Below are 26,871 nucleotides of genomic sequence, written 5' to 3'. Positions count from 1 at the left end.
GAGCCAGGCTTCTCACTGTTCTCACTGTTACCTCCTGTAAGAGGGAGGTCTAGAATGAGCCCTGTGGAGCTGGACTGGTGGTGTTTCCCTTAAAACAAAATCCCCCAAAGATTTATACACATAGATCCAGTAATACATATAAATGTGTGAATCTGCATGACTCAGCACACACACACACACACACACACACACACACACACACACTTCCTATTCTATCCACTGAGAGGGACTAGAAGCAGTGAAGCCCTAGTATCAATAAGCACATTAGCATCCACATCTTCCGTTTCTAAATATCATTCTCTAAGAAAAGGAGCCAGGGTTCCTCAAGTAGTAAGGAAAAAAAAAAAAAACAACAGACCAAAGGGGACATATCACAAGGACATTAAAAACCTAAGAGAGTTTCCAGTGACCAAAACTGTAACAAGCTGAGCTATGGAAATAATCATAGTTTTGGATCCTAATTCAAAGATCAAAACAAAGGATCGAACAGAGGATCAAACAGAGTATCGAACCCAAGGGCCTTTCACGCACTAGGCAAATACTCTACCACTGGAACTATATCCCCAGCCCAGCTGGATCACTGTTCTACAGTTATACAAAGGCATTAACAAAAGCAAAAGCTGGACTAAAAGGTACATCTCAAAATAAACTTTAAAAATAGGACAATCTTTAGGTTTTTAGTTACTAGTTATCAAAATGTCAGGCTTGATTTAAGTGTGATGAATTGGAAAAAGCACTAGAGCAACAGTTCATCCCATTCTTGTGTTGAACCTTAAGAGCATCATACGACCTCCTGGAACCTCAGGTTCTTCTGCCAAAGGGGGACAAGACACAACTCATCCATCTCAAAGGTTACTGAAGGATTCAATGACCCAGGTGGTCAAAGTTGTCCAGAAATGATATATACATGCACAATATAAGCATTACTCTTACCTCTTTAGGCCTAAGAGAAAACCCTTATTCAGCAGAGGTTTTCTAGGAATTAAGATAAAAACACTAAATACTGAAGCAAGGTAACAGTGGAAAGAAATGCCCTTCAGCAAAAGCTGTTAAGTTAAAAAAAAAAAAGTGAAGACCATTAGGATACACTATGTGGTGCAGAAGCTGGGCAAAGGATCTCGAGTTCAAAGCCAGCCTGAGTAGCTTAGCAAGGCCCTAAGCAATAACACCCTGTCTCTAAATAAAATATAAAAAAGGGCTGGGAATGTGGCTTAGCCCCAGTACGGGGGCAGGGGGCGGGGGCAGTGGTGCAGGAAGGTAGGACAATCAGAGCAGAGCGAGGGATTCTTCTCCTGTCCCTCTGCCCATTCTCACTGCTACCTAGTATCTAGCATGGCCAACACAGGCATGCTGCATCTATGAATAGGGAAACAGTGTTCCTGGCATCATTAAAGAACTGGGAACAAAGTTGGGTATTGCACACACCTGTAGTTCCAGCTACTTGGAAGGCCGAGAAAGGAGGATTGTTGGAGCCCAGGAGTTCAAGGCCAACCTGGCAAACAACAGAGACACCTTGTCTAAAAAAGAAAGAACTGGAAACAGAGTTGGTATGTAAAGTGGCTAGGAACGAGAAGAATTATATCTTCCAAAGACTCCCCTACTAAAAGCTAACTAATCTGAATTAAAAGCTATCTATGAAAAAAGCTTTTGGTCTTCCAGGTTTATTACAATTATGGAACAACTAAGTGAGAAGCTGCCCATCACCCCTGTTCAAAAAATGATCTTGTCTACATTACTAAACAGCTACAAGCAAGAGCAATAGAAAAACGGGTATCTGGTCCCACTTTTAATAAACTGCAGAGCCGCATTTTCTCAAGTTAATTTTATTAACAAAAAGTGCAAACTATTCTGAAAAGAAGTAAACTATAAGTAATAGCATTCATCAAGATATTAGATATGGAAAAATGAATAATATTAAGTAAAACAAGCTGACGACATGTCTTTCACATGTACATATAGTTATTCATGCTTTTTCAACAGTCTTGATCAATTCAGTGTAATTTCCATGAACATATAGCAGCTCAAACACAAATTCAGAAGCACGGTGGCAAAGTTTGGCAATTATTTTGGGGGTAATTATGAGTATGTAAGACAATCTGATATCAACTTCACTCTGATGTAACCTACTATGCAGTATGTATATTTATATTTATTGACTCTGAAGCAATATTCAATGAAAATAGAGTTTTAAAATATTTGTTGCACTATATTTTATGAGGCAGAAAAAATGAAATAGTTTTCAATGATCTTTCACATGACCAGGAACATAACCAATCCATATTAACTAAGTTCATTTTAAATACATATGCAAAGTCACACAACAGAAAGATGTGCCGTTAAACAGGTACCAATACTTAAACAAGAAAGAAAAGATAAACAAACTTTAGTCTGTCAACATACTCCAAAGAGGAGATCCAGTCTAGTGTTACTTCAGTCATTCACAAAAAGTGTCTATAGGACAGAATCTATTTATAGGTAATTTTTCTATTCACTAATCTATAGGTCCTAATGAAACAAACTGTGATTAAAACCTGAAATATAAAGGTAGTCATTTAAACACAACAGGTGTTTAGCCAAAGACAGAGCACCAAGGATGAACAGGTTACTGAGTGCATGCACTGCCTCTAGTACATTTTCTGGCAGTTAACTGGTCTTCTACCTTTTGTGGATGTACTAATTTTCTAAATTAATTGAGGACAACACTGTTATTACATTAGGAAGAACTCTGCTCACACTATTAATTTTTTCCCGTGTTCTACAGTCTTTACTAGAATTGTGCTACTTTCTAACAGCTCCTGAATTATTCTTTCAGGTAGAGATGATGGAAAAAAAAAAGACCTAAATCTGACTATCTGGTTGATGACAAATTTGAGCACCAACTACAAGAAGATTCAGGGTCAAGGTAGCTTATAAGTCAATTCTCTTGATCTGGCAATTACCTTCCACTGTTTTCATCAGTACTGAAGTGAAGATTTTCAGGGTCTGCTTGTTCACCATCAGGAAAACTGGAGTGTGTATCTAAGAAAAATTAAAAGAAAATATTTTAAATTAAAAACAGATAACAACAAAGTGTATTTTCTTTCCTAACTCTTTAAATGATCTTACCAAATGTGTTAGTGAAGAAAGAGGTGCTCAGCTGTAAACAAATCTCTGTCTTCAGAGAATATGTGATTTGAGTCAGATTCAAGCAAATGCAAAGGAAAAACAAAGGAGAAAACCCAAAATGTGTAATAGACACCCACAGTGAGAAGATGAAAGGCACTGCCTCACTTTGTCCTCCCGGACTGGTGGGAACAGTTGAAGAAAGAAACAAGAAACAATGATGAAGTATACTTTCCAGACTCAAGGTGCTATAAACAATATGTATTTCAAAGCCAACTAAAGTACACATGCAAACATTACTGAGAATCCCACCAGGACTCAAAATAATTTGCCCAAAATCTGAGTGCTTGTCTTAGAAGCAGAAGAAATTGCCTTAAAACTTACAAATCATTCAATACATGGCTCTACATTGAAAAAAGATACTAGAACACTAGGGAAATATGTAAGACACAAAGTTAACAATACACATAAGCCTGACAATGTTGTCATTTCAGGAAATCTTACACAGCAATGCTCAGGTTGATTATTAAGGTTTCTGGATGACTTTAAACCAGTATTTCTATAATTTTCTAATACACATTCCATTATTTTACCTGTACTTCTATATGATAGAATATGAGGTTGCCATAAAATTGAAGTTTATAAAATACAAATATACATATTTACGCAAGTTTCTCTTGGTGTTTCTCCCCTAAAGATATGTTTTTGTGGGGAGAGAAAGGAATAAAACATGAATGATTCTAGGTACATTTATGACTGCACATATGGTGCAACACTACATGGTGTACAATCAGAGAAATGAAAAGTTGTGCTGCAGTGTGTACAATGAATCAAAACACATTCTGTTGTCATATATACCTAATTAAAATAAATTAATTTCAAAAAAGATTTAAAAGAAAAACGAATGATTCCATAATTTGAATGCATTTCTAAGAAATCAAAGCTATTTAAAAAGTCATATAGTTGGCTTGAAAAAAAAAAAAAAAAAGAAAATCGGGGGAGGGGATCAAACATCTAAAACTTCCCCAGAGGTTGGAAAACAAGGTGGCAAATAGTAAATATTTATGTACTACAAGCCACAAATGGTCTCTGTTGAAAATTCTTCTTTGTTTCATTGTTTTTACACCTCTGTATAATTTAAGGCCATTCTTAGGTAAATAAGCTATACAAAAGCAGGCTGTGGTCTCTCTCCTCCATCAAAGAAGTGACACTCATCAGGTATCTATCTAATCAAGCCAAACATTACCCTCCAATTTTTTCTAATACTCACCATATAGTTTACCAAAAAATGTAAAAATGAAAAAAACAAAAAAAGACAAAAAGAAAAGAAGCAGAGTAAGTAGAAGCAATAGCAGCAGAAGAAAAAACATCATCAGCAATGGTTTTACTAATCTGTGTAAGATGACATTATATATTGCACCTTCATCTGGGGGCTGTGCCATGAAAGAGTCGTTAAATCCGCCCATGCTGCTGTGCTCTTCCTGCTCTTCATTCTCAGTGTCACATTCAATGTCACTGTCGCTACTAATTCCTGGCAGGAAAGGAGACAACATATTTCTGAAAAAAAACCACTATGAGTAAAAGAGGAAAAGTTCCTTATCCATTAAGCTGAGATTCCTACTGAATTTTACAATAAATGCCAAAAATTGAAGAAACCACACCAGCAAAACCAAAAAAGTAACCACAGAAAGTTCAATTCTCTTTAAATTTTTTTACAGCAGTGCTGTTACTTTTGTTCTCTAAGTTTAAAATTGAGTACCACAGTCCTTGAAAGTTGTTATTCGGAACCAGTACTAATTATACTGAGAATACCTTTTCCAAATCACTTTTTTTCTAACACGTCATAAGAGAAAAAAGAGGAACTTTTAAAATCCTCATTCACTGTAAACAGAGTCTCTATACTAACAAACATAATAAAACACATGGCCTATAATCCCAGCAGTTCAAGAGGCTGAGGCTAGAGGATTGAAAATTCAAAGCCAATCTCGGCAACTCAGTGAGACCCTAAGCAAGTTAGTGAGACCCTGTTTCTAAAATATAAAAAGGGCTGGGGCTGTGGCTTAGTAGTTAGGTGCCCCTTGGTTCAATCGACAGTAGAAAAACAAAACAAAAAAACCACGATATAAACATACATAGTATATGTATATAGAAATTTCCAGTAATTCTAGTCATAAGTTAGTTTCTATCCTATTTGGGCCTCTAGTTTTGTTTCTGTATGAATCAGTTGATTTAGTTTTTGGATATTTAATACATATATATTTTAATTGACATAGTAATTATATGTATTTATAAGGTACACTGATATTCCAATACATGTATACAATGTGTAATGATCAGATCTGTGTAGCAGGCATATCTACTACCATAGAAACATATCATTCTTTGTGTTGGGAACATTAAAAATATTCTTCATTAGCTACTTTAAAATATTAAGTAATTATTGTCAACCATATTTATTCTACTACTATAACACATTAGAAGTTATTCCTCCTGCCCAACTATACCCCATTACCCATTAACTATACTCTCTCCATCCTTCTGCCTTCTCTATATTCTTCTCAAGCTTTGGTTACCTCTATTTTATTCTCTACTTTGAGATCAACTTTTTACTTCCCACATATAAGTAAGATCATGTGGTATTTGTCTATGCCTAATTTATTTCACTTAATGTAAGGTCCTCTAGTTCCATCCATGTTGCTGCAAATGACAGGGAATTTCATTCTTTTCTATGGCTGATATTATACTATGTATACATGTCACTTTTTTTTATACATTCATTCATGAGCACCCAGGTTGAATTCATAATTAGCTATTGTGAAAAGTACTGTAATAAACATGCAAGAGCAGATTTTAATTTCTTTGGAAAATTACCCACAACCAGTTGATCTTCAAAAGAAAAATCCTATAGAAAGTTATTTATTTTAGCAAGATAGTGATCAGAAAACTTGAAAATTTTTCTGCTAAAAATTTTTATAAATACTTAGATAAAATACAGACAGAACATTATTTTAACAAATAGTCACATTTAAAAGACAAAAGGGGCCAGGCACAGTGGTGTACATCTATAATTTCAGTAACGTGGGAGGCTGAGGCTGGAGGATCCAACTTCAAAGCCAGACTCAGCAATTTAGAGAAGTCCTGTCTCAAAATAAAAATAAAGAGGGCTGGGCATAACTCAGTAGTAAAGTGCCATGGGTTCAATCGCCAGTAGCAAAAAATAAAACCCAAAACACAGGAGGTAAATTCACAGGCATGAGAAACAAGATAAGAATAATACTGGGTCAGATGTTACAGTTATCCTGGAGCGCCCAGTGCAAAAATTTTTAACATTCCTTTGCCAGGGAGGAGGGTGGGACCCAAAACTCTACTCACCATAGGAAGGGAGTTGCAATTGGGACTAAAATTCCAGCTTGGAATTTTTTTTCTTAAAGAGATAAAATTCTGGTTATGTTGCCCAGGTTGGCCTCAAATAATCCTCTTCCCTCAGATTCCCCAGTAGCTGGGCAGTAAAAGTAAAAAAAAAGATTAATGAACTTGCAGAGTTGAAGAAATTAATGAGAAACCAAAATTAATGAGCATACAGGCAGATGCTACTGCATCCAGCAGAAAACTAAAATTCTTATTCAAAAAACAGATAAGAAATAGTCTGTATAAGGTAGGCTCTACAAAGAGAGCAAAAGACTTAGAATTCAAACCCAATTTATGCTGGGGATTTTTAATTTTTATTTCATGGTGGTGCTAAGTTTTGAGCCCTGGTCCTTGCAATTGCTAAGCATGTACTCTAAAAACTTAGCCTCTAGCCACTAGATTTGGATTTAAATTTGAAGTAAAAAATCTTAAAAAATTAACATAAAATTATTCAGAAGCTAGTGTTATTTAAATACAGCAAAATCTTCCCTGGAGGTTAGGTTCTAGATAAGATGGAGTGGGTACATTCCAACTTGTCAATTTCACTCAATGCATCACTAAAATCTAGACAAAATGCATGGCATAGCTATTTAAGGACTCGGAAGTAAACAGGAATAGACATATTGGTGGAATCAAAATTTCACTAACAAACTGGAAGATTCAAACAAGCCCCGGAGTCCAGGACACAATCCAAAATTACTCAGCATATGAAAAATCAGTACAAGATAATAAGAGGGCTGGGTATATAAAGCTCTGGGTTCAATCCCCAGTATCAACAAAAAACAAAGATAATCAGCAAATACCAAGGCTGAGATGACACAGGTGTTGGAATTATCTAATGATGACTTTTAAGGGAAGATAAAAATGCTCAAGAACACCCTTGACACACATCAAACATTCTCTGAAGGTAAGCTTCCACAATACAGATCATAAGAATTCTGGGGGGTAGAGGTGGGGGTCTGAAAAAGAATGCTCCAAAGTTAAAAGTTTAAGGCTAACAATCTACCTGAAGAAGAATCAGGAGATATGGAAGGACAATGCTGTAAATTTTTCATTAAGTAGAACAAAAACCTGTAAGAGACTACATGATTCTAGTTAACTTTAAAGGGGCAGATTTTTAAAAGACCTGGGCTTGGTGGCACCTGCCGTAAATTCCAAGAACTCAGGAGGATTCTAAGATTAAGGCTAGCCTCAGCAACCAACTTAGTGAGCCCCTATTCTCAAAATAAAAAATAAAAAGGTTTCAGGATGTAACTCAATAATGGTTAAAGTGCCTCTGGGTTCAATCCCTAGTAACAAACAAACAAACAAATAAAATGAAATGTTTTGTAGAAATGAAAGATTAAAACTAAAATATTAATATATGGTTTAGGCAAAAGTAAAAAAAGATTAATGAACTTGCAGAATTGAAGAAATTAATGAGAAACCAAAAGAAAAATAAGTTTAAAGTATAGAAAAGACTTTAAAAAGGGATCAAAAGGAATGCTCCAAATTGTCTTGATCAGAATGATATAGAAAAAACAACAAAAGAGAAATAGACATGAAGAGAAAAACGGCAGAAAAAAACTTAAAGGATTCATGAAAAACATTCTGAATTAAATGAAAATAAAAATATCAAAATTAGTGCTAGGTACCTATCACAGTTCTTAAGGGGAATTCATAGGATTAAATGTTGCAGCACACACCTATAATCCCAGAGACAAGGGAGGCCTAGACAGGAGGATGACAAGTTCAAAGCCAACCTGGGCAACTTAACTAGACCCCTCAACAACTTACTGAGAACTTTCTTTAAAAAAATATTAAAGGACTGGGGACGTGGGGCTGGAGATGTGGCTCAAGTGGTAGCGCGCTCGCCTGGCATGCGTGTGGCCCGGGTTCGATCCTCGGCACCACATACAAACAAAGATGTTGTGCCCGCTGAAAACTAAAAAATAAAAGATTAAAATTCATTCTCTCTCTCTCTCTCTCTCTAAAAAAAAAGGACTGGGGATGTAGCTCAATGGTAAAGCACTTCTGGGTTCAATCCTTAAGATCAAAAGAAAGGAAAAAAGAAACAGTGTTAACTTAATGACTCAAGCTTCCAGCATAAGGAACTTTAAAAAAAGCCGATGATGTAGCTAGTAGTGACTTGCCTAGCATGCACAATCCCAGACACCACTTTAAAAAACCCAAACAAACAAACAAAAATCTAGAAAAAGAACAAATTAAATTCAAAGTAATTAAAAGAAAGAAAAAAAACAAACAATGAAACATGGTCATTCTTTGAAAAAAAATCAATAAAATTGAAAATACTAATAAAACTGAAAAGCCTCTAAGGCAAACTCATTAAGGGGGAAAGAAAAAAAAAAAAAAGCTACAGTTTTTTTCCTGGATATTAAAGGACAATAATGGAAACATAATCAACCATGCTTAGGAAATCAGGAATAGTGATAAAATAAACAAATCCTTTGATACACAAAAATATCAAAGCTCATTCAGAGAAAATAAATAAATCTTGAATAAATATTAAAGAAATAGTTTGTGATTTAAAGACTTCTAACAAAGAAGAAGCCCCACGTGACCTTACTGGTGAAATTTGTCCTCTTCTGTTTTGAAGACAAATTTGGGGAGTACTTCTCCCTTAAATACTGAGAAGACAAAGACTAGATCACTGAAATCCTCTCCATCTTCATCAAAGAAAAAACAAAAATCTTTGTGCTCTTAAGAATAAAAGGGCAGGGGGGCCAGGGTTGTGGCCCAGTGGTACAGTGCTTGCCTAACATGCATGAGGCACTGGATTCAATCAGGGCTGCCACTCTGAGGGGAGCTAAGTGAGACTGGCAAAGTGAGACTGGCAAAGCTGAAGATGGAAAAAACACCCTATGAATTCTTGATGACATTGAGCAGCTAACCCAAAACTGCCCCACCAGTTATGCATGACTCCTTGTTGGGAGAGTTCTTTCTGAATCAAGAGAGTTAGCTTTCATTATCATTTAAGTTGGCTGCTTTACTCTTTGGTAACTTTTGCTTAAAATATTATAATAAAGTATCCTAACAATTATCCTCCCAAGAGTCAAGCCATAGAACAGGAAAGAAACTAGCCTACTTATAAAAATTCTATAGATTACCAACTGGGGAGGGGGAGAATTTTCAGTATCAGAACATTAAATAGAAGATAACTAAAACAAGCTTGTCCCATATGGTCCCAGTTAGAAAGGAAAAGGCCTGTTTATGGCTGTCATTTCTAAGAAAAAGTGTTACATTTTACTGACACTTGAGAGACTATTTTAGTAGTCCGAAATTCCTAGCCAGTAACAAAAAATTGTCTTACTTTAAAGTTTCTTCAGATAGCTTTCTTTTCAAGAAAGTGAATAACCCACAGTGATATGGCACAGAACATTTTCTCTATGTACTTGGCACAAATAAAAAGCTTGTTTTTTTCCTAAATATGGATATAAGAAAATCCCACTCAACTGTCTACCAAGACTTTAGGTGTGAAAAATAAAGGTTTCCTGAGAACCGGCTGCTGCTGATGACAGAATAATATCCACAGCAGTGAGCAAGGCCCTACTCTCCTCTACAAACAAAGCAGATTTGTTCATGAAGCTATTTTTGTCTACTGTACTCCCCTCTTCCAGCCTCATCAGTTAGTTGTTTTCTTATTGTCTATCCTGGGGCTCTAGTGGTAAACAAGCTATTTAGATACCAATGAACTTCAAAGGTGTATAGTTCTGTATCACTTGTTTTCATTAAAAGTATTTTTATTGGTTCTATATCACTTTTGATTTGCATATTTACAGAGATCTTTCTAAGAACTCTTAATTGAGTTCTTAGAGCTTTTTATCACATTCCTTAAATGAAGATAAAACGTGTTATTGAGGAATGCTGAGCACTTAGCTCTAAATCCCATTTGAATAATCAGGTGCTTTAAAAAAAAAACTTGGAAAATGTACTGCAGATCATAAATTCAGCCATCCTAAACACAATCCTAAACGTGGCCTATATATACCTGTCTCTACTTTTGGATAAGCAGTAGATTCACTTTAAATATGAAATAAAGTGGATGCCAAGGGGAAGTGGTGCATGACTATAATCCTAGCAAGTCGGAAGGCTAAGGCAGAAGAATTGGAAGTTCAAGGCCAGCCTTAGCAATTTAGTGAGGCCCTGTCTCAAAATAAAGAACAAAAAGAATGACTGCGGAAGTAGTTCAGGGTAAAACGCTCATGGGTTCAATACCCAATTTAAAAAAAAAAAAAGAAAGAAAGAAAGAAAAAGAAATTGATGTCAAATACTTTGTATTTTCCATGCGAACTATCTATTTACACACACAAAAAAATTGCTAAGATAATGTTTATGAGTTGGAGGCTGAAATTAAAGAGGTTCAAGTAGTCTCTCGCCTAGATTATTTAACAAGCTTAAGTTTTCCTGTCCCTAATTCCACACACCCCTTTCCCAGCTACAAAATCCATTCTCCATACTGCAACCCGAGTAAAATTTCTAACCACAATTTTATTGCATCACCTCTTGCTTAAGAACCAAGGACAAAGGCTAGATTCTAGCTAAGGCAAAGAATATATAATTTATTCATGATCTCGCCTCTACTACTACTCTGTCCTCATTTTTGGTAGTCTTCACTTGGCTAATTTTCACTTATTCCTTTGGGTGAGCTTTCCAAGGGTACCTAGGGACTAGGTCAGTAGAGAGGTGAAAGTTATGAGCACTGACTCTAGGTTTAAATTTCACCTCTTTCAATGAATAATTCTCTGACTTTGGGCAATTTAAGTTGCACCTCTAGGCTTCACTTATTTACTTGTAAAATCAGGATAATAAAAGTAACTACTATGCAAAGCTATTCTGAGAACAGCATAGGATAATAATGGTAAAGTCATGAGCAGTCTTGGGAACATAGTAAGGACTTAATAAATGTTATCTTCTTTTATTATTATTATTGCAACGTACCTCTTCTTTGAGCTCCCTAAATACCCTTATCACAGCACTCATTATTCTGTATTATAAATGACTACTAGCTAGTCTCTCCAACACTTAACCAGTGGTTTTCATTGCTCTCCCTGCTCTATCCCCCACCACACGCATCCAGCATGTGTGAGAATTACAACTTGTTCTCATTAGTAACTGTGGCACATTCTGGCAAGTGATGCTCAAGGAGTATCACCCCTAATTGAGTTATTCAGTTTAACTAGTTGGAATAAAGACGATTTTGCCTCTCAAGGAATACTTGGTAAATTCTTTAGACAGTTTGGGTTGTAACTGGACAGAAGTACTACTGGCACCTAGTGGTTAAAAGCTGAAGAAGTTGCTAAAGTATCCTACAACACAAAAAATAGCTTTCCTATAACAAAAGAATTATGAGATCCAAAATGTCAATGATGCTGAGATAGAAGAACTCTGATTTAGATAATAGATTCAGGACTATTTTACTATCAGCATCAAATACAATGTCAAGCAAATTAGAAGCATTTCATAAAATGATGTATGAAAAAGATTAGTTTATAATCCCAGGACATGCTGTAAGAATTTAATATGCTACAATTTATAACCAGTGTATAAACACATGGAAAGCAACTAATCTCCACAGGTTCTTTATAAAGATCATAAGTCATAATATATTCTTAATGTTTTAACAATCACCACATCAATTCACAAATCCTTTCCATTTAATCTCTTCTACTGAAATACTGCTGTCCACTGCAGGAGCATCATCTAAGAGGGAAAACAAAGATGGGTGCAATGACGAATATCTGTAATCCCAGAGACTCTCCAGGCTGAGGCAGGAGAATCACAAGTTCAAGGCCAGCATCAGCAATTTAGCATTGCCCTAAGCAACTCAGTGCAACCTTGTTCTACATTTGTCAAAATAAAATTCAAAAGGGCTGGGGAAGCACCCCTGGGGGTTCAATTCCCAGTACAAAAAAAGAAAAAAGCACCACATAAAACAGGAAGACCAGGACATTTAATGTTCTTTAACTGAAAAACCTGAGAGTTCTATCACTTACAATTCTCTCACAGGGCAGCTAAATGCAGAAGTTGGAACCTGTATATATGCTTTGAGCTACAACACATCAATCACTGAAATTCAAGTGAGTGCAAAGGGGAAGGTGACATTTCTACTGAGAAATGAAAAAAATTCAATGCCAAATATTAAGAAAGCTGACATTCTTTTCTGGTAACATACAAAAACACAGCAAAGGCAATACACATAGCCTTATTTCACATACCTTCTGTCACCTAAAATAACAAAATGTCTTCTATACTTTTAGATTAAGAATAATGAACTTGGAAGAACATGCAAAAGAAATATTAGAACGTGTGACAGAATAAGCTGGCAGAGTTGAGGCTGATGAACATAAGGAATTTTAAAAATAATTAAAGCTTGGGGCTAGGGTTGTGGCTCAGTGGTAGAGCGCTTGCCTAGCACACATAAGGTACTGGGTTTGATACTCAGCATATATAAAATAAATAAATAAAATAAATCTACAATTTTAAAAAATATTTAAAAAATAATTAGAGCTTGGAATGCTTCTATAAGAAAAGCAAAGTAGGCTGGGGATGTAGCTCAGTTGGTAGAGAACTCACCTACAATGCACAGGTCCTGGGTTCAATCCCCAGCAATTACTCCCATCCCCCACCCCACCCTAAAAAAGACAAAGCAATCTACAGACATCAGTCAAGACTGACTTCAAAAGACAAAGATTTAAAACTTACTATTCTAATTAGTTACTTTCGGGCACATGTTTCTTATAAGACTGTGAACATATCTAATTCATACTTGCATACCTAGCAAAAATTCAATGTGTGGCATTGTATTTATTGATGGAACAGATGAACTCTCTGTAGATTTTCCTCCTGTAAATGACTCTTTTAGTCAGTTACATCCTTCTATTTAGTAAATTATCCATTTTGCCTTCCACTGTGCTTAATGTCCTAGTAAGTCAAAATCAGTGGTACAATGAATGTTATGTTCAGATCAAAAATGTCACATAGATCTCAGTAACATTTTTACTAAACCAACCACTACTTACCACCACAGTTACCACTACAGCCACCAAAAGAGTCAGTATTTCTGCTTTCTGCCTAATTATGCCTTACCTTCATCAGGGGCAGCTGAAGCTCCTTCAGGTATTATAGGTTGTAATTCCCCAGTTTCAGAATTATTTTCCAAATCAGACATGGGCATTCCTTCCAGGCGACCTCCTTTAGCATTAGCCCTCAAGAAGGGAGAAAACAACTTGATATTTTCACATAACTAGTAACTGAAACAATATCTATATTTACTTCTCATCCTGAAATTGAGCTCCCAAACGAGTATAGGGCACATGCACTAATGTTGAATACTAAACTTCAAATTTTATTTGTAAAATTTCATTAATGATTTACAATGAAAGATTATGAGGTGGTCAATTGTATTAATGTAAATTCCTGGTTGTGATACTGTATTGAAACTTCTGCAAAATGTTATTGACGAAACAGAGTAAGATATGCAGAATATCTCTGTATTATTTCTTTCAACTATGTGTAAATTTATAATCAATTAAAAACAAATATAAACAATAGTTCTAAATAATATGTTCTGACTAATATGTAAATAGTTTAGAGACAGTACTGAGAAAATAAGGTAATAAAAAAGTTGTACCTGAGTCACAGTTGTTCAAATATACATCAAAACTGAGAAGACACAAAGTAAGAAGAGCAGGGATGTGTGTGGGCATGGAATTGGAAAACTAGGCTGATGGGAGATAAAGATGAGAAAATTTTCACTTTTTTCCCCCTTTCATTTTGGATCACTTAATATTAGTATTTAAACTATTTGTTACACAACTCTAAATCAAGGAGGGAAAAATGCTGAAGAGCACCCATGTAAACCAGCAGATAAATTCACTGTAAAAGGTGAATTATAGGGTTGGGGTTGTGGCTCAGTGGCAGAGCGCTTGCCTCGTACATGTTAAGGTATTAGGTTCGATCCTCAGCACCACATAAAAATAAAAAAACAAAGGTATTGTATCCATGTGTAACTAAAAAAATACTTTTAAAAAAGTTGAATTATAGCTAGCTGCAGGCATTTGTATAGGAAACTTGGGGGGTGCTATGTTCATGTGCATTTAATCTTGATAACTAAAAGCAGATACAAATACCTCTGTAACAATATATTAAAGCTAGTTGCAGCTTTAATCTAAAAGGAATATATAGGTAGGTAATAGGGAAAACACCAGTAAACACCTTTCTACTTCTGAAATGTGAGCTTAAAAGAAATGAAACTACCAGCTAGCCAGGAACAGTGGTGTACCCTGTAATCCCAGCTATTTAGAAGGCTGAGGCAAGAGAATCACAACTTTGAGGCCCTGGCAACTCAGCAAGAACTTGTCTCGAAATAAAAAGTAAAAAGAGCTAGGGAGAAGAAGAAGAAGAAAAAAAACCAAAAAGTGGGGGTGGGGGGACTAGAGATGGGGCTCAGTGATAGTGTGTCTATGTTTAATCCCAGTACTGAAGTAAGCTTCTTGAGTTGAATGGGGTTATAGGTGTGGGAAAACATGCCCACCTCAAAATTCTTTTCAAAGGCTCCAAGATAGAATTAGTCCATCATTTAAATTCAGAAATGTATTTAATATATATAGAAAGAGATCAGCAGATGGTTATTTATGACTCATCTCAAAGTTTAACTGACATGGGATGTGAAATTTGGTTTCCTCATAGAGAAACAAAGGTATCGATTACCATATATCCTTTGGAGAAATTTCAACTATAAGTTTTGAAGATGCTTTCATAGGATAGTAAAAAGCTTAAAGTAGAAAGTAAAAGTAAAAAAGTAAAAAGTAAAAGTAAAAAAGCTTAAAGTAGAAAAGCAGTGTTAAAATAAGATTGCTGGAAGTGCTCTGTTCTATACATGAGATAAACCTGTGATGCATAATAATATAGCCCATCAAAAATGTCTTTGAAAGGTGTGGAATAGATTTAAATACATACATAGACCCCTCACCAGAGTTCATTCAGGTTATACATCACTGTTATCCTAACTTCAGTGAAAATAAGTTCCAACATATTTAACTCGAACTTCTAGTCCTATTTCATCCCATTAAAAAAAAAGGAGATGGCAGCAGCAAGGTCTATAATTGTTTAAAAGTTAGATTTTAATGCAATAACTTTTTTGCCCATAAAAAAAACTAACCAAGAAATTAATTTTGTTCATTATGAGGCAGACTTAAAGTTCCAAACAACAAAAGAACTTAACTTACCCCAAGGTGACCATTTTCCTTCTTTTCTCAACAGTGGGTAAGCCATTGAAAACTGCAACCACAACTGCATCTGAATCTAAAGTTTTACACTGCCTGTCTTCGGTTTTTGGCAGAATATCACTTATGATGCCATGTGTCAAGGCTCGAGGAGAATTGTGCCTGCTCCCAGACTGAGAGCTTCCTGGGGAGCCTTCAAAAAAGAAAGAAGGCAAATAAACATGGAAATTCTTAGATTAGTTTTCAAATGTACATGTAGCAAGATTTCCTAAACAAAAACATCAAGTCTTTCTGATGCCAGGTGCTTAAATAAAAGGAGTTCAGGATATACAGTTAAATGATAACATTTACTTAAGGGTCTGTTCTGTGGTGAGATCAAAAAGCTCCAAATACACCTAAACATTTTTGGTGCCTTTCAAGGTCCAAAGTTACATTCTAGTATCAACTTCCAATAACAGATATCTACCAATGAAATTATATTCTTAACTCCCCAAATTTACCTTCAGACAAAGTCTGACAATCTCCCTTTGAGCGGCTATTTTCCCCAGAGTCCACTGCTCTTCGAAGTGAAAGACTACCTGCAACACTGGACCGAGCTGGCTTGGGTGAATTATTCTTCTTATTTGTGGCTGCCAAGACATTTAGAAACATTTTTTGAATATGATCAAATAACACAAAATATACTACCTACTCAGTCAGAGAAAGGTTTAATTTTACCATGCAAGGAAGCTTTTCTGTCTATACTGTCCAAAAATAAACAGGGTACTTTTGTAGTTCTAACTAATTTATTTGAAATTCTATAACAAAAGTATTCCTATTTTATTGTTTATGGTGTAGAATCTTAACTTACATTAACCATGGACCTCACAAGAAAAAAATATACGTTTCTCAACAAAGAAACAAAAGTATAAAAAAAAAAAAAAAAGAAACAAAAGTATAATCCCCCAATACCTGGAAATTGTTAAAATATTATTGGATTAAAATCAGAGCCAGGATTGGTGGCACATGCCTATGTGTGTCTAATAAAGGACACAATAAATGGTAGGCTGAACAATATCAAATTGCCGTTTTTGTGGTTTAAAAACAGTTGCACATTGGCAATTTCATTTGGTTCAACCTCTATTAATCAGCTCAAAAACAAAAGTGTGTAAATATGGAAATTTGATTTTTTAAAAATGAGTTTATAAAGAAGGGATTCTTTAGGCTAGGTAGAGTGGCATGTGCCTATAATTCCCGCAGCTCAGGAGGCTGAGAAAAGAGGATCAAAAATCAGAGGCCAGCCTAAACAATGTAGCAAGGTCAGCCTCAGATACTTAACAAGATCCGTCTCAAAATAAAAAATAAAACAGGCTGGGAATGTAGCTCAGTGGTAAACCATCTCTGGGTTCAAATACCTGAAGAACTCCACTCCTCGAACCAAAAAAAAAAAAAACAAAAGAAAAAAAGAGAATGGATTCTTCAGAACGCATATTCCATTCATTTGGGGAAAAATAATCATCAAATTTAACTTGGACACCACCATATGTAAAACTAATTATATATGAACTCATTTCCTAAATGTAAAATAAGAAAAAAAAAGTACAAGAAAGTAGGCTTACTTTTATAAGCCTGGAGTTAAAAATGCCTTCCAAATAAAATAAAATTTTACATCTTTATGGTTACCAGGAGGAAAAATGGCAATGGGGAGATATATTTGCAAAATTTGTTAATAAAGGGCTTTCACCAAAGTCCATCCAAAAAGCAGTATTTTTTTTCTCTTAAATCAGTGCATTGTTGGATAAAATCTGCCAATTTCTTGAACACAAGGTGACACTGGGTATATTTTCAATTTTTTTTTTTTTTTTTGCCTTTTTGTACTTTTTGCACACCTGTAATCCAGCAACCCAAGAAGCTAAAGCAAGAAGATCTCAAATTCAAGGACAGCCTCAGCAATTTAGTGAGACTTTAAGCAACTTAGCAAGATCCTATCTCAACAAATAAAAAGCGCTGAGGATGTGACTAAGTGGTTAAGGACCCCTGTGTTCAATCCCCAATCAACATAAAACTCAAAATCCTTACTGAGGTCTTACAAGACCCTACCTTATTTAAATCTCGCCTACTTTCTGACTCAATTTCTTACTAATCTCCCCTGTTTTATGCACCCTATTCAGCCAGATTGGTCTTCAACTCTTTCAACATGCAAAGTGAATCCTGTGCCAATAATTTTGCATTTTCTGATCTGTTTATCCAGAAAACTCCTTCCCCCAGATGTTTAAGTGGTTGTCACCCTCTCAAAACCTTCAGGTCTCAATTCAAATGTTTCCCCCTCAAATATTTCCTCTGGCTACCTTAATCAAAGTAACATATTCCTCATTTATGATACCCATCCCAATCCTCTGTTGTTTCCTTCACAGCAATCAAATTATTTTACCAAATCAAATTATCTTAACTTTAAAAAAAATAAAGCTTAATGTCTTATTCCCATCATAGAATGCAAGATCCATGAAATTAACATTTTGTCCCTTATCAGTAAACAGAATAAGAAATCAAGAACTATTAGCTCTATTATATAATAAAAAATATGGAGAATTCAATTTTGGATGGGGGAAAAAGTCTGCATGTATTTGTTGTCTTAATTAATTTGAAGAGAGAAGTTTACATATTATTATCCTGAAAATAATCAGTCTTCCAGTTTCTCAAATAATATAAAGAAAGGAACATTTTACTTACGATTTCGTATGTAACAGCTAGCAACTGATGACTTTGCCAGGAGCTCCATTCCCAAATCCTGTAATCTTCCAGAGTTTTCAATGCCACAAGCAGCCAGAGCTGCCTGGTCAGCAGAAAAAAGGTTCGTCTGCATATCTCCAGAAGCAGCACTGCTAGTTTTTATTTCTGAAAGTGTATTCCTTACATCAGTTTTCATATATCGAACTTCAGCCATTTGAGTTTTGAGTCTTTTTAACATCTTTAAATCAGAGGGCACTCGCCACATTGCCTGCTGCTTCCTTTGGTCTTTATCTTTTCGAGAATATGACGCTTCAGAGACAAAGGGACAAATCATGTTAATATAAATTTTAACATTCATGACATCATTTCATACCACAAATATATGCAATTTTGATGTGTAATAAAATAAGCTAAAGTGCTTTAGTTAGTATCAAAAAAGAAAGACATTAATTGTATTATTAAGGATAGACACACATCCTAACTTTATTCACACCTACAAAGTTGCAGCCGAGGCTCATTATAATCACACAACTCTCAAGTATAAATGCTGCCATACTGCTTTCTCCTTTATACTTCTCCACTTTTCTCAAATTCTCTGCAGTGTTTTTAGTATGTTAATAATTGAAAAAATGAAAAAGAAAAACCTAGAAGCCACTTTTGTCAAATCTGCCATACGTATGTTAATATGTGTGTGTGTGTGTTCTAACTGAATTTAAAAAGTCTGCTTCACTATTAAATATACCTGCTAAGTACCACAGAACATAATAAAAAAAAATTTACAATCACTAAATTAGGATAGTGTTTTCTTTCTTCCCAGAGAAAATAACTAAAGTTGTTTTTAGTTTCTTCTCCCTCTACCCAAATATTAAAAAATACAAACAAAGGAGATATATACTTCTGTTATACTGCAGGAAGGGAAAGAGGTTAAAAAAAAAAATGGTACCAGGGATTGAACCCTGAAGTGCCTAATCACTAAGCCACATCCCCAGCTCTTTGATTTTATTTTGAGACACGGTCTCTCTAAGTTGCTTAGGCCCTCACTAAATTGCTGAGGCTGGCTTTGAACTTTTAATCCTCCTGCCTCAAACTCCCAAGCTACTGGGATTAAGCCTTTTGGTTTTCTTGTGATATTCTTGCCTCTTCTCTCATAATAAGACAACTGCCACAATTCCAGTTATCATGTATCATGGGACTATGTCACTAGCAGGATGTAAAAGACAAGGTAGAGAAGAAACATTATTCCTGCAACCTAAAATCTTTTGGCAAGGCAGAGGTGGACTTCAAAATTAAGTTCTGAAGTCAAAGAACACTAGCCTGGCACAGTAGCACATGCCTACAGTTACAGCTACTGGGGAGGCTGAGGCAGGAGGACCACAGCTCAGAATTTTTGACGTCAGTCTGGGAAACACAGCAAGACTTGTTATTTAAAAAAAAAAAAAAAAAAGTCCACTGTAGTAGTGCCTACCTGCAATTCTAGCTACTTGGAAATTTCTGAGACAGGAAAATCAAGTTAAAAACCAGCCAGGAGGATTTAGGAAAACCTTATCTCAAAATAAATGTTAAAAAGGGCTGGAAATGTAGCTTAGTGTATGTACTCTGGGTTCAAACCCCAGCATAACACAAAAACAAAAAACCCAAGTCAAATTAAAAAACAGCAAGCCAGGCACAGTGGTATATACTTATAGTCCCAGTAATTTGTGAGGTTGAGACAAGAGGATTCCAAATTCAAGGCCAATCCTAGCAATTTCGGCCCTAAGCAACTCAGTGAGACTTTGTCTCAAAAAAATAAAAAAGGCTGGGGATGTGACTCAATGACAAAGTGCCCCTAGGTTCAATCCCCAGTAAAACAAAACCTGGGGACCTACACGTAACCTACTAGACAAAAAACAAATTCCTTATTAGCAGAAGTGAAAAACCAGCTTAGATAATGCTACAAGAAGAAAAACACTAAAAGGGGGCCGTGGTTGCAGCTCAGTTGCCTGGCTGCCTGCTTTCCAGCTTGGGGGCCTGTCTCCTAGCCAGGAGGCAGTGCTGTGGGCAGTTGTAGGGAGTGGCTGCCTGCTTCCTGGTCTTGAGGCTGCACTTGTGGCTGGGAGGGCTCCTGGCAACCAGCCAGTAGGCGGTGATTCTTCCGCCCTCTGGACAGCTCCAGCCTTCCCTTACAGACTACGGGGTGGGTGTGCTCCACCCCTCTGACCTTTATTCTGATTGGCTCCTGTGCAGTATATAAGCTGTGTGTACTTCCTTATTAAAGGAGATCCTGCTTTGACTGTTCTCCCTGGCACGTTTGATTGTCCTCCTGGGAGGGAGGGTTGGGGTGGGCGGCCAGTTGACCTTTACCTTTCTTGGCTCGTCCTGGTCTGGGCTTGCTTTTCCCCCCGCTTCTCCTCTGGTCGGGAGGAGAGGGGGGCTAGACACCACGACGGAAAAACTGTAAAAGGGGGCCTTGTGGTAGAGCGTTTGCCTAGCATGTGTGAAGAAGTGGGTTCGATATCTGGCACCACATAAAAATAAAAACAAATAAAATAAAAGGTATTATGTCCATCTACAACAACAACAAAAAAACCCTAAAAGGTCAACATTGTGGTTGGCCCAATAGCCACCACCCCCAAACCCCCCATCTCTGCCTTGCCAAAAAATCTTGATAGTAAAAACTTTGTTCTCCAGGTTGCTGGGAGGAAAAAGGTTTCTTCTCTACCTTGTCTTTTACTTACTGCTAGTGACATATTCTCGTGATACACGATACTTGGAACTGCGGCAGTTGTTTTATTACCATGACAGAAGAGGCAAGAAAATCATCCAATGCCCTGCTTCAATATACCTGATGAACCTGAAATCACCCACCTCCAGAATTAGCATGCATGATAATTAAGTGCCTTAATTATTTAAGCTGACATTTAGTAGTATTTTGTTACTTACAATTGAAAACATTCATAACAGAACATGACTAGAGATTTTAAAATGCCAGGATTTGGTTTCAGATCTATCATTTAGTTACTATAACCTTCTATAAATTATCAACTTCTTTTGAGTCCATTTGCTTATTCGTATAATGAAGGCAATATACAGCATCACAGTTGTTGGGAGGCTCAGAAGATTCAAAGTTTGTGAAAAAATACTCTGCAACATTGTTCCCATCTAGTCCATTATTCATCAAAATGTTAGAGAAGTTTTTTAAAGCCCAAATCAGATTATTACTTTTTGCTTAGAATTCTTAACATGGCATTCTATAGTAGTTAGAGAGGTACTGACATGGCACACCAGACATTCCCCTAATTCTACCTTATTTGTCAATGGCTTTATCTTCTACCTCTACTTCACAACGTAACTCTAGCTTTTGGAGTTACAGGTTGAGAATCCCTTATCCAAAATGCTCAGGACCAAGCCAGACATTGTGGCACATATGTAATCATAGCTACTCAGGAGATTGAGGCAGGAGGACCTCAAGCTTGAGACCACCCTCAGCAACTTAGTGAGGTCCTAAGCAAACTTAGCAAAGACTCTTGTCTCAAAAAATAAAAGGACTGGAATGTAGCTTGAACCCAAAGTGCCGTTGGGTCAATGTCTAGTACAAAAGAAAAGAATGCCCCAAACCAGAAATGTTTCAGATTCTGGAATATTTCCGCAGATTTCACCACATGGGCATTCCTAACCCACAAAACTGATATTCAAAATATGAAATCCAACATCATGTCAGTACTCAAAAAGTTTTGGATTTTAGAGCATTTCAGATTACAGGATTAGGGATGCTAAACTTATACTTGCAACTCTGATATATGACCCATGTTCACACCCACTTCCATTCTTTTCATTGCCTAGTCCCTTTACTCATCAGATATAATCTAAAATATCTCCTTCTTCAGACACCTGTACCAACTACACACCTCCTCACAAGTTAATTCTTACCTAAATTTGTATACTCTATAGATTATAGAGTAGAACAGCAATCTATAATCTATAGAGTAGAACAGCAATCTTATAGCTTTGCATGCTAAGCACCCATTTCTTAAAATCTACCACTAAGATATACCTAAAATAGAGAAAACAAATCAATAAAATATACACAATTTAAAGGTGGATATTAAATCCCTTCATATTTTAGGTTAAAAATGTTTTCTGAACAAAATATTTGTGGCTCCCCCTCCCACTCCACATCTATATGGTCAAATAGGAAAATCTTAATCCATGTGGTTCTGTTTATTTTTACTATGAAATGATTAAGGATGGAGTTAGGGATAGAAGTAAAAATTCTAAAAGGTAAAATACAAAAAGACTCAGACAAACTCCCATGATAAGATAATAAGTCATAAACATTTACTGAGCCTGTCTTAAATGCTAGGTATTATAAAGGGCAGGGGATACAACAATGAATAAGATAAACCCCTAATCTTTACCCTCCAAAACTCACAATCCAACTGGAAAAAGTGAAATCAATTTCGGTACTACCTAAGTGCAAAGACAGGAAAGTGTACATTGCTTTGGGACTAATAACTAACAACTCAAAGTTCTCACTCTGCCAATAAGACTTTTTGAATGTGCAAAGCTATAAAGTTAATTAAAAGTGAATCTCATTGATACTTCTTTCACATCAGTTGCTTATGGCTTTCACAAAGGACAATTCTCCATAGCTTTTCCTCCACACTTCATATCTGTCAATGATGCCACCCTTCTCCTCGGCACCTAAGGTCCTTCAGTCTTCTTGATCACATTCCAATTAGTTACCAAGCCCTATAAACCCTGAATTCCACAAATTTTAAATAGTATCACTGCCATATTATAAGTAAAATCTTAATTTAAAATGGCCTCATTTAGTATTCCCTAGAGGAAGAAAGAATCTTTTTTCTGGGGGTGGGGGAGAATCACACCTATAACCTTTGCATGCTAAGCACCCATTTCACTCTACCACCAAGCTATACCATATACCTCCCAAAGGGAAATTTTTATTGTAAAGAGTCTTAAAACTTTATCCCAAGTCCACATATTTTAAAGTATATGACTGAGTAAATAAATAAAAATGTATGAATTTGCCCTCTCATTCTAGGAATGATTTAAATAAACCCCTAAAAAGACCCTCATTAAACTTTCATTTCTCATAGGTTTCTCAGCACTGTCAGCTTTCTAAAATATACTTTCAATCAACCCTTTCCTAAAATGAAACAACAGCTCTCTACTACCCACTATGAATAAACTCCTCAGACTAGCATGAAAGGCCTTCCACAGAATGAACCCAGCTTGACTTTCTAATTCTACTTAGCACATATATCTTAAAATCTGATTCAATCAGATTATTTGATACCTTTTAAAAATGCTCCTTTTAAAGCACAGTGGTCAGCAACTTAGTGAGACTCTGTCTCAAAATTTAAAAAATAAAAAGGACTGGGATGTGGCCCATTTGTAAAATACCTCTGGGTTCAATCCCAAGGACCCCAAACAAAACAACTCCCCCCTCCCCCCACACACACACACAAAAACAGGGGCTTTCAGTTAGTCTGATACATAATTGATGTTCATTAACTTTATGTGTTGAAATAAAGAGTATATAAATGGAGGAGGGAGAATAGAAGTTCACTGGATTAGACAAAGGAGAATGAAGGGAAGGGATGGGAGATGGGATTAAGAAACACAGTAGATATACTCAAACGACTTAAAATCAGCGTACTACAGGGACACAGCCACATCAATGCTTACAGCAGCACAATTCACAATAGCTAAACTGTGGAGCCAACCTAGATGCCCTTCAGTGGATGAATGGATAAAAAAAAATGTGACATATATACACAATGGAATTTTACTCAGCAATAAAAAAGAATAAAATCATGGCATTTGCAAATAAATGGATGGCATTGGAGAAGATAATGCTAAGTGAAGTTAGCCAATCCCAAAAACACAAATGTCGAATGTTTTCTCTAATATAAGGAGGCTGATTCATAGTGGGGCAGGGAGGGGGAGCACAGGAGGAATAGACGAACTCTAGATAGGGCAGAGGGGTGGGAGGGGAAGGGAGGGGGCAGGGGGTTAGCAAGGATGGTGGAATGTGATAGACATCATTATCCAAAGTACATGTATGAAGACACCATTTAGTGTCAACATACTTTATATACAACCACAGATATGAAAAATTGTGTATATGTGTAATAAGAATTATAATGCATTCTGTCATTTTTAAAAAAATCAATTTACAAAAAGAAAAAAAAAAGAAAGAAAAGAAACACCGTAGAATGAATTAGACATAACTGTTCTATGTTCATATATGAATACACGACACATAAAACTCCACATTATGTACAACCACAGCAATGAGATCCTAATTAAAATAAGTTATACTCCATGTATGTATAATGTATGTCAAAATACACTCTACTCTCATATCCAAAAGAAATTTAAAAATTTTTAAAAAACAAAATACACAAAGAATCAAAATAAACCTCGAAGTCCAAGCAAGCCTTTTAACAAAGATAAAGTTGGATCTTTTTGTAACACTAGCTTTTATTAGCCTTCCCTCAGAGATGGATTATTTTTATTTGGCTTCTATTACTCTGTTCTCTTGACTTTATTTCTGTCCAAAAGTTTCTACTTGGCTCATCTTTCTCACACTCAGTAAAAACAGATGTTCATTAGGATTAGGTACCTCCGGGCTGGGGATGTAGCTCAGTGGTAGAGAGCTTACCTAGCAAGTGCCAGGCCTTGGTTTGATCCCCAATACCATCTCCAACCGTATACATATAAAATGATATGTCCCTGACTTTCTTCTCTTCTCTTCCTTCTTATTCAGTACTGAGGAATACCACAGCATGAATAAAAAGCTTTTTTTTTTTTTTTTTCCTGTGTTCAATCTGGATACACATCCACTTGGAAGTTAGGCCTAAAAAATTTCATATGGACCAAACTACCAGGCACAATATAAATGACAAATCATTTAAAACCTTCTTAAAGGCTCTTTTTTGTCTTTCTTTGTGGTACTGGGGGGTAGAACCCAGGGGTGCTCTACCACTGAGTTACATGCCCAGCCCTTTTTATTTTTATTTTGAGAAAGGGTCTAAGTTGCCCAGGCTGCTCTTAAAACTTGCAATCCTCCTGCCTCAGCCTCTTCAGTAGCTAGAATTACAGGAATTTGCCAACACACCTGGCTCCAGCATTTATAATTTGTTTTTGCAGATAATACCTTTGGGCAATAATAATAAAATAATGATTTGGTTGCTATAAATGTCATTCTTATAAAATGAAAAATCAATCTGTGACAGAAATTCACTATTTTCCAACACTTAGATGAAATAATTGGAAAAAAATTCAATGATTCTCTTTTAGAGAGCAACAGAAAAAAGAGAAATTATTATTTGAATTATATTACCTGTGGGCTGCAAAAGTGAAGCAGGTGGGCGAGGCTGTAAGCCCCACAAATTATCCATACTGCTCCGGTCCTTAAGGTCCAACAAGTGTATTAAAATTAAAGGATCAATGTCTAATAAACTACTAGTAGCGGCAGAGCATAAATGTGCTCTTCTTGACATTCTGCTACTGGCACCCACATAACTGTGGCTATTACCTGCAAAACAAAACAAAAAGAGAGAGTGATGTGAAAATATATATATTTGCACAAATTTAAGTATTTGTAAAAGAAAAAGAGTAGTTAATGACGCTCGAATATATGTCTAGAAATCTCTTAGGATTTCATGTTCATGAGAAGCACAAGGAAACCAGACGGCTAGATAGATGTACACTTCACAGTGGATGAGGAGTGACTTCATTAGTACCCAGAATCCAAGAGCAACCATCAACCCAATCCTGCTTCTGTTTTTCTAGCCAATTACTCTCTCACTGGGGGAAAAAAAAAAAAAAATGCTTTCCTTGTTGGTTTATACACTTTAGCTACTCCCTGTCCACATGTTCCTATCCTTTTTTTTACTATATTCCCACAGTCATCAATGCCTTTAGCATCTATTTAAGTTTCCCTGAGACCTAATATTGTTACCATTCTGTACATAACATATATATGTATATGTATCTCATACATAACTGTGGAGTCTAACAAGTATATACAAAGTGATCGCACCCAAATGAAGAAACAGATTACTGGCATCCCTGCCCCCACGTCTCCTAAAATTGCTTACTACTCCTATTCCCCAAAAGTATCCCCCCCCCACTCCACCAAGCATTGGGGATGGAACCCAGGAGCACTGTACTACTGAGCTACATTCCCAGTCTTTTTCATTTTTTTATTTTTGATCACCCTGGCTGGCCTTGAACTTGTGATCCTCCTACCTCAGCCTCCCAAGTCACTCGGATTACAGGCATATACCTCAATGCCAGGTACCTTCATCCTAACCTAAATACATAATAAGGGGTTTTTTTTTTTTCTTAAATATTTATTTTTTAGTATTGGACACAATACCTTTATTTCACTTATTTATTTTTATGTGGTGTTGAGGAT

General features: G+C 36.1%; 1 protein-coding gene across 10 annotated transcripts in view; it reads right to left on the bottom strand.

Moving 5' to 3' along the window:
• The window catches only part of Trim37 (tripartite motif containing 37), a 139,271-nt gene that overhangs the window by 33,268 nt on the left and 79,132 nt on the right, over positions 1 to 26,871 (bottom strand). For 3 of the 10 annotated variants that reach the window (XM_058572330.1, XM_058572331.1, XM_058572332.1), the window contains exons 18-25: positions 25,792 to 25,986; positions 18,444 to 18,752; positions 16,235 to 16,363; positions 15,738 to 15,927; positions 13,597 to 13,715; positions 4,523 to 4,633; positions 2,940 to 3,018; positions 1,426 to 1,532 (exon numbers count right to left, since the gene is read on the bottom strand). In XM_058572330.1, the coding sequence (XP_058428313.1) occupies positions 1,426 to 1,532; positions 2,940 to 3,018; positions 4,523 to 4,633; positions 13,597 to 13,715; positions 15,738 to 15,927; positions 16,235 to 16,363; positions 18,444 to 18,752; positions 25,792 to 25,986 (1,239 nt within the window). Of the gene's footprint in view, positions 1 to 1,425; positions 1,533 to 2,939; positions 3,019 to 4,522; positions 4,634 to 6,474; positions 6,602 to 13,596; positions 13,716 to 15,737; positions 15,928 to 16,234; positions 16,364 to 18,443; positions 18,753 to 25,791; positions 25,987 to 26,871 lie in introns of those variants that run through there. The other 7 variants (XM_058572334.1, XM_046423203.2, XM_058572333.1 and 4 more) reach the window with 4 other exon arrangements.

Source organism: Marmota monax, unplaced genomic scaffold, assembly GCF_021218885.2.
Source record: "Marmota monax isolate L192 unplaced genomic scaffold, Marmota_monax_Labrador192_F-V1.1 WCK01_AAM20220418_F8-fsc00171, whole genome shotgun sequence".
Classification (NCBI taxonomy): Eukaryota; Metazoa; Chordata; class Mammalia; order Rodentia; family Sciuridae; genus Marmota; species Marmota monax.
The sequence above is the reverse complement of the archived record's forward strand: the minus strand, read 5'-3'. Positions and strand labels throughout refer to the sequence as shown.